The sequence below is a fragment of the Grus americana genome, chromosome 4 (genome assembly GCF_028858705.1).
Source record: "Grus americana isolate bGruAme1 chromosome 4, bGruAme1.mat, whole genome shotgun sequence".
NCBI classification, from domain to species: Eukaryota; Metazoa; Chordata; class Aves; order Gruiformes; family Gruidae; genus Grus; species Grus americana.
Window position 1 is genome coordinate 55,563,191 of NC_072855.1, and position 11,488 is coordinate 55,574,678.

An 11,488-nucleotide genomic window follows, 5' to 3' on the forward strand; every position below is an offset into this window, starting at 1 on the left:
ATTTAGAAAATTGTAGCAAAAATACATAAGACGTTTTTAAAACAAAACGATGTTCAAAATTGGATCCTACAAATGCCCATCTGGAGACACAGTTAGAACCCTTTAATCATCCTAAGTCATTTGTTTCACCTGTTTACAGTGTGTTTATAAACTCAAATGGGGAAAAAAGTAATCAATTCAGCCCCAGATTGTAACAGGAAATCGGGACTTGACAAAGGAAAAGACTGAGGGAAAATCATCATGCTTGCATATAAGTGGCTCGTCAACAGCAGACAGCAGAGTGCACTTGCTTCATGAATGCACAGGTGCTGTTATTCCCTCAAAACAAGCTGATTTTGAAACTTCGTATTTGGAATTAACTGGTAATTAAAAAACTTAGGTAAGGAAATTGCTATGATCCCCTGCCCTTGTTTAAAATGTTGTTGTGGAAAATCCTACAAAAGGTCTCTGTAAGGTAGATACAGTAGACTAAAGGGGATGGAATGAACTGTGAGATTTTAGAGGCATGTTTTGTATGATGAAAACCAATTCTTTAACTTTTGCATTCTTCGATCTTTATCTTCTACCTTCTAGTGCAAGGTTCTGTCTTTTCTTGTGGGAGTGATCTGTATTCACTCTTTTAGACTGACTTTCTCTGCAGGGAGGGTGACTACGGGCATTTTTGTAGGACTGTTTCTGACTGTTGAATAAGACTTGTTCTGGTGGCCAGAGGGATCTATAGTGAACAATGATACTGTTGTGCAGTGATCACCTTAAAGCCAGCAGCGTAATGAAAGAGTGTATGACAGCATGACGGATAAACAAACACGTACATTTGCGAGATCAGTGGGCTATATCCCAGAGGGATAACTTGGCCTCAATTTATCCAGAGGCACACGTGCTGCTCTTGGTGAATGGCTGTTGTGCTTTGAGCAGGGGGTAACGCTGCCGTTTTTCTGAAATCAGGACTAGCATCCAGTGCCTTGCTTTTGGGTACCTCTGATCAGAAACCTTAGAACAGCAATATTGAAATTTTTCAATACAGCTGAGGTCTCATAAACAGTGCAGCGCTTTCTACTTGAGGAACATTTTGATAACTGGCAATGGGCTAGATTTTTATAAGTATGTAACTGATTTTACACAATGTATGCTCTAACTATGCATATTGATAGAAAAGGGAGAACGCTTTTCTTTGGTCTGTCTCATAAAATGATGGACTAAGTGACTTCCCCCGACAGAAGGGCTTCTGTTTCTCCTGTTCTTTGCATACAATGTACTTGGTCTATCAAGTACCAATATGAATGCAAAGTCTGCAAAACCAGCTCCATCTGCACAGATTAAAACCCACTCTGTTATTGCCTACATTTCTGAAACTGGCTTCTGAATGGCTTCCTTCTTGTTTCTGCAGTTATTTCAAAATAATTTTATTTTAAGTAAACAAAATTATGTGAATGATACCAATTTCTCTCCTGGTTGGTAAATCAGTCAGAAATACATACATATAGGCAATAATATTAAAAAGAAAAAAAGAAAAAAGAAAAAAAGAAAAAAAGAAAAAAAGAAAAAAAGAAAAAAAAGAAAAAAAGAAAAAAGAAAAAAGAAAAAAGAAAAAAGAAAAAAGAAAAAAGAAAGAAAGAAAGAAAGAAAGAAAGAAAGAAAGAAAGAAAGAAAGAAAGAAAGAAAGAGAAAGAAAGAAAAGAAAAAACCTCACAACCCTACCCTTGACTATCTTTGAAAAAGTACTGCAGGCTACATTTCATAGGAAACCACTAGTACAGCTTTTAATAGTTTTCATTAAGCTATAAATAAGGGCACTGAGAATATGTATTTAAGGCTAAGACTCTGTCTAAAATGAACTTCTCATTTGAACATATGGTTCAGACTTGTCAGATGTTGTTTCCTGCCTGCAACAAAAAGACTTGGGGCTAGTCACTGTTGTAAATGTTGCTTATACTCCTCAGGATATTGGCTTATCAACCTCAGGTTTTTTTCACTGCATCTTTTGAAAACAGCTTGTTAAATAGAATATTTACTCAATGCAAAACAAAGAGGAAAAAACCAAACCTGTTATGCCTATATTTATTCCCCAACTGTCTCAGTATATTATTGATAGAATCATTCTGACATGAATTTTGACCAGAAACCAAAAAGATTCTGTCTTTTTGCCTGATCATTATGACTTTGTACTATAGCAAGAAATGGATTATTTTTCCTGTGTCTCTGACAGTCTGAATCTCATAGCCATTGCATCCGGATGTTCTGCAGAAATGATTTCACCTCTTTTCTTGGAAAGAAAGAAAGAGAATTGTCAAACCCAGAAAATCATTTTGGGCCCCCAAGTCATAAAGAGTCCTTTATATTTCACCTCTTGATTTTTGAATCCTTAATGCTCTCCCATTCAACTTTTTCTCTCCAGTTCTGAGGACTAGTATTTTTCAGAGGGCAGCCTAGATATTGTAATCCAGAAATATGATGTGCTTCATCTTAAAATACAAATTTTGGGAATACAGAGGAACAGGGAATGGATTTCCTGTTTGAATTCTATAGTTTGACTGGCAAAGTAATAATAGTGATAATTTTAAAAGCATATCTTTGTGTTTTTCCCTTCATGATATGCAGTGACCAAGGCTGATTAATGAAGTCATAATTATGAAGTCATCCATTAGTCTGGAAAAGAAGCTGTATTGAACTTTAGTTTGGGGGTAGGGCGAGTAGTGTTTTGTGTAGTTATGTGGCACCAGAGGCAGGTAAAGCTAAGCAACAGTAAAAAGGCATCTTGTGGAAAAAACGGCATAGTGAGTTTACAGAAACTCCTTTCATCCATTTCTTTGGATAAAAACATTCTAAGATAATGGTTGGGCGTGTGGGGATCTCTCTGGGGAAAATAGCCTGTAAAGCACAAGAAGCCTGAAAGGAAATCCATCTAGCTCCTTGTTTTTCTTGTTCCTACGTTCATCTCTCTCTCCCCGGTCTTCAGTGCAAATTCTCTCTTCTTTTACATGGAAACCATTTACTTTGAGTCAATAGAGTTTGAGGGAAGGGGAATGAGAGAGGAGTCAAAGGCTGCAGTTCTGTTTGAGCTGAGGTCTGTGCAAGGGACGGCAGCTGGATGGGCGATGCAGGTTTCCTGCCTGCCATTGCTTCAACCTCCTGTGTTCACTGGTGAGCCAAGCACAGAACACTTGGTACCAAGCTCCTGTACAAGAATGCAAGTACCTGTACACATTGTCTTGGTGTGCATCTTTTGCTGACGCCACCATATGACCACAACATGGGGTCATGCCCTGTGCACTCCATATCCTAACCTATTAGATATATTTGAGATCGTTTCTTCACATACCCGTTTCTCTATACTTCAGTGTTTCTGAGCACACAGAACAGGTAACAGATGCGTAACTCCCAATTCAGATAATGTTACTCTAGATCAAAGATGGTCAGGTATAGTTTGGCAGGAGAGTCAGTTTAAAATGTTTATGGCACATGAAGGCCTTGAGCAATTTGTCCCAGGAGTAGGAACTCATGCAGAGACACATACCAAAATGTATTCTACTGGAAAGATAATACATTTTTCAATGTGTCCACTGCCTACTTCAGAACTTCAGTAACAGATTCATTTATAGGGCTTGTGGTACTGCTTTGTGACAATAATATCTGCTCTTACAACATACTCTTGAAGAGAATGAAGAGCCTAAGTGATATTTTGAGGATCTGAGTGTGTACACATGATGAATTTAGGTTTCATTTGATAAACTGAATTGAGTTTATGCCTCGTAACTGTCTTCTGTTACAAGCTTGCTTCATATTACTTATGCTGGAGTCTAATAAGTGTATAGAGGGATTATCAACAGCTATCAGTAACTAAACAGCATCACAGAAAAACAGCAAACTGACCCAGTATATTTGTGCTTCTGTAGATATATTAAAAGCCCAAGAAATAAGGTGGGAAAGTACAATGACAATTTTTGAATAAGGGTATTGGTGTAATAGGCATACTAGAAACTAGGTAGGAGGAATGTAACGCTGTAATACTAAGGTGCATAAAAAAGAGAGGAGATTGTGCAAGAGGAGGAATAAAACCGAATGTTAAATATAGTTTAAAATTAAGCCAGGTAAAACAAATGTAGTCATGAATAATATAGAATTTTATGGTTTGAAAATACAGGCATGACTCTGAAAAAATAAACTTCAGGATTATACACTCAGCTAATTCGCAGTAATAATGGTGACATGCCAAAAGAAATTGGAAAGGCTGTGATAGCAGGTAATGTAATAATAATAGAAGATATCAGTGACTTCTGTGCAGACATAAAATGTATTCTTGATCAACATTAATGACTGCTCTATGGAGCATCCACAAGGAGAAGCCCAAAATAAACAAGGAGGTCCTGAGTTGGTCCTGAACAGTGTCTGTGGTCAGGCTTAAATGTTACTTATTCTTTGAATAGTCTCTAGAGTATGGGTGGTTTTAACATCTCTGCAGAAACAAGAAAAGCCCAAAAAAGCTGCTATGGTAGTGTTTCATTTAAAAAGGGGGAACTAAAAAAAGTTGAGGAAGTTTATTCAAAAGAACTGAGAAGGGCAACCAAAAGGAAACAGAGACTGTTAATAACAAGAATCAATCATATTCTGAAACACTGGCATTCTCTAATTATCTAATATTTTATTAGTGAAAGTTAATTTGATTTTGGGTCTGGTGTTCAGCAAAGTGAGTGCAGGGGTGTTGGGAAAGAGAAAGCTGGGCCCATATCTCTTGGATTCTGATTCTCTTTCTGCTGCAAATTGTTTGATTATTTGATTTTTTAATCAAATTTTTAAAAACATCCATCCTGATGTCAACATGTTATCCATGTCAACAACATGATGCCGTGTAGTCATACTTAAGTGAGCTGTCTGGGGTACCAGAGGTAAAAGTACTAATATTCCTGTCTTTTAGGTCTAATTTTAATAGCTTAATTCCTTCTAAAAATAGTTGCAGACACACTTCTGTGGAATAAATACAAACAGAAAGTTTCATAACAGCTCTGTTGGACTAGACAAATATAGAATAAAGCTCTGTATCTGCCTGTAGGTCAAAAAAGGGGCATTTCATTCTGTCAGAACAACCAAAAAGGGGGGAAAAGATGAAGTTATTATTGAAATCATAATGGGACTTTGGGAGATGATCAAGTTTTAAGTTTTAAAAATGGTGATTTACTTTGATAGTCTCCTGATTTGAAGTTAATTATTGGACTTTTATTATTAATAGCACACTGAAACAGCAAATTGTAACAGCTCCAGAGTTTACATCCATACAACATGTGAGGAAAGTTTTGCGATTAAAAAAAAATGCATTAAAGTGGAATTCACTTTAACACTGGACTTTATTTTGTCATTCTTCTATTGCAATACCTTTGACTCTGCTGAAGTAGCTGAACTGAAAAATGGGCTGGGATTTTTGCAGAGTATAAGGCTGGGATAGATGGGTAACATTTGGCAGAATTTGATCTTTAGAAAGGATTAGGTCAAATCCATCATTTTGCTCTTTCCTAAGAATTTGTTAAAAAGAAGTTACATAGGTCTTTTTGGTGCTATTATGTTGACCCATGTTGAGCAGCAGTAAGCCTTATAGGCTGTTTTGCAGTAATGCAGAATATTGTAATTTTACTTACATTTTTGGCATATATATGTCACTTTTCAATTACTTTTGCATATAAAGAAATCTAATATATATGTAGTAGCTCTTCAAAGACTAAAATTTTGCTTGCATACTAGGAAGAAAAGACATGGTAAGATATGAATAGGATCAGCAACTACTCACTGTTAGAATACCTTGCTTAGTTCCAGGGCAGTTGCTTTTACAGAGTTAAACTTGTTGAAATGAGGAAATAATTATGGAATTACTGGGAGAACAATAACTGAGAAAGTCATACTGTAGATATGCTAATAACAGGAAAAAATGCATTAGAATATACTAAGTGCTTTACTGAAGGCATATTATTTTATGCTATATTGCTACATCTCCAAAATTCCACTTTAACCATCAGATATCTGCAGAGAATTTCTAGGCCTACACACACAACTGATTGTATAATGAGGCAATCTTGGGATTGGAAATTAATTGCCAGCATACACGAACCATGTTTTTTGCATGCTAAGAACTATTAGGAAGGGACAGTGGGTCTTCAATGGCCAGGGCCAGATGGCCTAAATTCTAAGTTACTGTTTTTAATATATCCAAGAACTGTACCGCAGCTAGTAGTCACATACAGAGTTAAAAACACATGACCCTTCAGGATCACGCACTGGCCATTGGCACGGAAATACTGGCTCAAGAACTAACCCCTGTTCAGTTTATCTTGGGGTATTTAAAAAGTGTATCCTCATCAGGTAGCTAAAGGAAGTGTTGTACTGGAAGCAATGTAACTGTGGGACTGCGCAGCATGAGCTACAGAAGAACTAATGAATAAATGCCCATGAAGCAGTACAGTGTAAAATCTGTGCTGCTTCTGATACTTGAACTGGCTTGGTTAAAGCTACCTGTGGCATCTCTGCAGCAGACTGCAAACAGGCAGTTAGAAAAGAAGCAGAAGGCAGAGGGGAAAGACCACGAGGAAGGAGTGGTCAGAAGTGTGAACAAACCCACATAAATTTGAGTCTGTGTTCAATGATGAGGTGGTCATACAGCGGTCGTGACTACTGTCATCCTCAGCTCCGGACACAGCACATCCCGCTGCAGGAACTGCCTACTCCACAGAAGTCTCTGTCAGTCCAGTAATTTCACAGTGCACACAATTTAGACAACATGGCCTACAGAATCAGATGTGTGAGGAAGTATGTACTGCCCGTTACCTCTGCTCAGTGATGTCTAGAATCACAGTGACTCATTCATACTCTGTGAACATTTCGATGTTCTAAAACAATCAATGGAGCATATCAAGACATACTTCTTAGTGAATTGCAACCCATGACCTTTCAGTATTTTGGGATGTCAACAATTTCTACTGGAAAATCATCTGATATGATCCCATCATTTCAGTTCTCTCAGTAGCTTTATCCTAATTTGTAGCTTTTATTTTTTTTTTAAATTTTAAATGAACGTGAATGTCTAAGGATGAGTTTACTGTGTCAAAACTAAAGCAGAGTGTCCTGTCTGAAGCACTGGCTGAACTTTTACAGAAGGCAAATGGGAACCAAAGTTTTAAAAAATGTCCACCCAGCAGATCTGTGCCCTGGAATAGGGCAGTCTGTACATAGAATCATAGAATCACAGAATGGTTAGGGTTGGAAGGGACCTCAAAGATCATCTAGTTCCAACCCCCCTGCTGCGGGCAGGGACACCCTCCACTAGACCACATTGCCCAAAGCCCCATCCAACCTGGCCTTGAACACTTCTGGGGACGGGGCATCCACAACTTCTCTGGGCAACCTGTTCCAGTGCCTCACCACCCTCACAGTAAAGAATTTCTTTCTAACATCTAATCTAAATTGACCCTCCTTCAGCTTGAACCCATTACCCCTTGTCCTGTCACTACACTCCCTGATAAACAGTCCCTCACCATCTTTCCTGTAGGCCCCTTCAGGTACTGGTAAGCCACAATTAGGTTTCCCCGGAGCCTTCTTTTCTCCAGGCTGAACAACCCCAACTCTCTCAGCCTGTCCTCACAGGAGAGGTGCTCCAGCCCTCTGATCAGCTTCATGGCCCTCCTCTGGACTAGCTCCAACAGCTCCATGTCTCTCCTGTACTGGGGCCCCCAGAGCTGGACGCAGTACTCCAGGTGGGGTCTCACAAGGGCAGAGCAGAGGGGCAGGATCACCTCCCTCGACCTGCTGGTCACACCTCCTTTGATGCAGCCCAGGACACGGTTGGCTTTCTGGGCTGCAAGCGCACACTGCCGGCTCATGCTGAGCTTCTCATCAGTCAATACCCCCAAGTCCTTCTCCTCGGGTCTGCTCTCAATCCATTCCTCGCCCAGCCTGTATTTGGTACCGGGGGTTGCCCTGACCCATGTGCAGGACCTTGCACTTGGCCTTGTTGAACTTCATGCAGTTCGCACGAGCCCACCTCTCCAGCCTGTCAAGGTCCCTCTGGATGGCATCCCTTCCCTCCAGCGTGTTGACCACACCACACAGCTTGGTGTCGTCGGCAAACTTGCTGAGGGTGCACTCAATCCCATCCAAGGACATTCCTTGGGATTCACTTTGACCCTCAGTTTTCCTCTTGACTCTGCAGAATTGTTCTGCAGAGGTAGCCAGGAAATGGTTAAAGGTACTGAATGCATCAGGTGTGATCTGGTATGAAAGGAAAAGGAACAGAAGTGTGAATAGGGAAGGAGGGGTAGACCGCTCTTCTCATTGTTTTACATGCTGCTGCTTGGTACTACAGAGAGCTCACCTAAACCCAGCTGTGACATTGTTCACTGTGCTCCCCCCAAGGCAGGATTTTGATTTGTTTCAGGGGGAGGTGAGCTTGGAAGATGTGGTGGGGTGGAAATTGTGATTTCTTCACGGGATTTTCAGACAAGAAATAGATCAGAGTGAATAACAGCAGTAATTGACTCACTTCTGAGCACCAGTGTCTCACATTGCTGAACCAGGGAAAACATTTTCCAGTATCTTTGTATCTGACCAGTGCACTTCAGTCAGTGTGGAACAGAGTTACTCTTTACTCACTATGGAAATGCACCCTTTGGATTCCTAAGGAACTGTATTCACCTTCGTTTCCAGTTTCCTAGCATAAATTTAGGAACTTTCAAGGTGGTAAGTACTATATCTCTCCGGATGTTTTTGTCAGAAAAATGAAAAAAACCTTACTCAGAGCATCCTAGTAACTGCTCAGCTAATGACATGCTCAGCTGCAACAATAACATTTAAATCCTCAGCATCAGCTAAACCCCCTTTGTCGTTCTGAAAACCTCAAGCTAGGTGGGAATCTAAGCTAAACCCAAATTGACAGTGGAAGAAATCTTTGCCTGGTTAAAGATAGTATCACTGGCTCTACACTACTTCCTACTTTATTAATGGGAAGTAACAGCTGGGAACAAGATACATCACTGGCAGGAGGGAAGTGTAGGTTTCCTCATGTCTTCACCCATTCCAAGAGCAGAGAGGTAGAGGAGCTGCTAAGAATCACATTTTCAGTTTTAGCTTTACAGAACAGACTTGCATCTGGCTAAGAATGCCACCTAAAATTTGCAATTAGTAGGGCCAACAGAAAAGCATTATTATGAACTTGTCCACAGCACAGACAAAAGGTACAACAACATGTTTTCCAATATTTGCAACTGGAAATGAGAAATAACATTTCCGGAGATGGATTGAACCTTATAAAATCTTAACTACCATCACTGGAAAGTGCTGCAGTTCTGCCAAGTTAATTCAGACACGATGCATATTGTGATTTAAATATATAGAAAGGAGTTTTGTGAGTAATTTCAGTGCATTGCTAAAAGGAATAAAAGATCTGAAGTACTAAGTGAGCTGTTTTTCTGAATGAAAATTCAGGATTTTTTTGATTTCTAAAGCATGGGGTAAGTTATCTCTCCAGTATGGCAAATGTGAAAATGATCATAAAGAGAGGAACATTTTTCTGGGAAGACTCACAGCACCTTCTGAGAAAGATGGTCCATCAAAGCATCTCTATTGGAAATCTGACAACTACATCTCCCCTTTACTCTATGGAGACTACAGCTGTCCTATTCCATTATTGTCAAGAGCAAAAAGGTAAAGTTTTTCCCTGTCCTGTTTTCTTTCACAGTCCCAAAGGCTTGTTTTGCTGCAACTAATCAGAAAACGATCAAGCACTTTGGAACCGTGTTCTTACCAGACCTCTGGATATGCACAGATGGCAATGTAAATAGTCTCATTAGTTAAAATCAGGAGGAACCAAGCAGCTCAGAGCTATCTGTGAGAAGAGCTATTAAAAACAGTCTGAAGTGATTTCTGAGGAGGCGGCAAATGCCTCTGCCAGCTGCAGAAATACAAAGAAGAGGGCAATTTGAAATCCTCTCCCTTCACACACAATCTCTACGACTCCTTATCAGTATGAATTAGATGACATTGACTGAGGGACAGATACTGTTTTCACCGGTGGGGAAGCAAAACCATGAGCAATGGCTGCTGTTACAGAATTAGTATTGAAAGATGAAGCACAGAGAGCAGCTGAAGTCAAACAGAGAGAGGAAGTCTTGTAAAAGAAAGCAAGAGAGTAAAACCAATGAAAGGCTGAAGGAGAAAGACTTGTTAGGGAGAGATCTTAAAGAAGTACAGAGGAGCACAATTGACGAACTATTGAGGACGCTGCCTCTCCTCACTTAATGACTGTTATCTCTGTATTTTTATTTCAGCAGAGAATCTAATCTCAATCTCTCTCTCTAAAGTTTTTGTCTCTTTTCTCACCTGTCCACAGCTATCGCTGTCATGGAGTAGATGCTGGCGAAGACAGCTGTGATTGGGAAGAAGTTGTGGAAGCGGCAGTAAGCCTCTCCAAAGTACCACTCGCTGTGCAGTGCGTAGATGAAGTTGATGAGAGTATTGAAAGCAGCCATGGAGGCATCGGAGAAGGCCAGGTTCACCAGGAAGTAGTTGGTCACTGTCCTCATGCGCTTGTGAGCCAGGATAATCCAGATGACAATGAGATTTCCAAAAACGGCCACTGCCACGACACCACCATATGCCAGAGACCACAGGGCAATGCGCCAAGAGGGCTGCACAAACTGATTGGAGAAGTTAGCTGCTGAGGATGCTACAGGGGGAGAAGCGCTTCCAGCTGGTGCTCCCAGCGCCTGTCCCCAGGGATCACCCGCTGCAGCAAGGCTCACGTTCCACCTGCTGCTCATGCTCACGTTCCAGTTTGCTGTGGGGACAGAAGTCATCTTGGATGTTCCTCTCCTCTCTTCCAGGAATGATGTGCCTCTCCCACCTCCCCCTCCCAACCTTCCAAAATCCCAACGAACAGATAAGAAGAGGAAAGAAAGAAAAAAGCAAGTTAGGCAGCACAGCAGGTACTGGGAAGGAGAGATCTGTCAGAAAAAGCTTTGGCTACGATGTTCAAACTGTTAGAAATGCTGTACCAGCTGAGTCAGGAGAGCTGCCTCTGGATAGAGCAGCATCCCATTCCTCCTCTGTACAGCCACCTCTTGCTTTTGGTTTTGCTGCAGGAGAAGGGGATTGGGAGCCAAGGCACATTTTATAGGCTCCTGAGTTCCCAGCGTCATGAAGGGAGTGGAGCGATAAACTCGTTGGCTGGTAAGATAACACCTCTTTCTCTCTGTTCTCCCTCCTCCCCCTTCTATTTCATTCATTGCCAGCAGCAGGCACTTTCAGGAGCTGTGGCGAGCGCCACAGGGAAAATGAGTTCTTGTCTCCTTTTTGTTGAGAGATTTGTTTTATATTGCCTTTCTTTAAGTTTCATTATTGTGCTTCCTTTTTAAATATTCTTTTTGCCCTGCCTTTGCAGAGCTAATTAGCTGGCTTAGTTGAACATCCCAGGACTGAGACTGCTTTTTATTAAAGCTGTTTCCAGACGAATTTA

General features: G+C 40.6%; 1 protein-coding gene across 1 annotated transcript in view; it reads right to left on the bottom strand.

Moving 5' to 3' along the window:
• The window catches only part of TACR3 (tachykinin receptor 3), a 36,424-nt gene extending 25,589 nt beyond the window's left edge, over nucleotides 1–10,835 (bottom strand). The window contains exon 1 of the mRNA XM_054824423.1: nucleotides 10,354–10,835. Coding sequence (XP_054680398.1) covers nucleotides 10,354–10,829 — 476 coding nt within the window. The 5' untranslated portion in view covers nucleotides 10,830–10,835. The remainder of the gene's footprint in view (nucleotides 1–10,353) is intronic.
• Nucleotides 10,836–11,488: the final 653 nt, after the last annotated feature.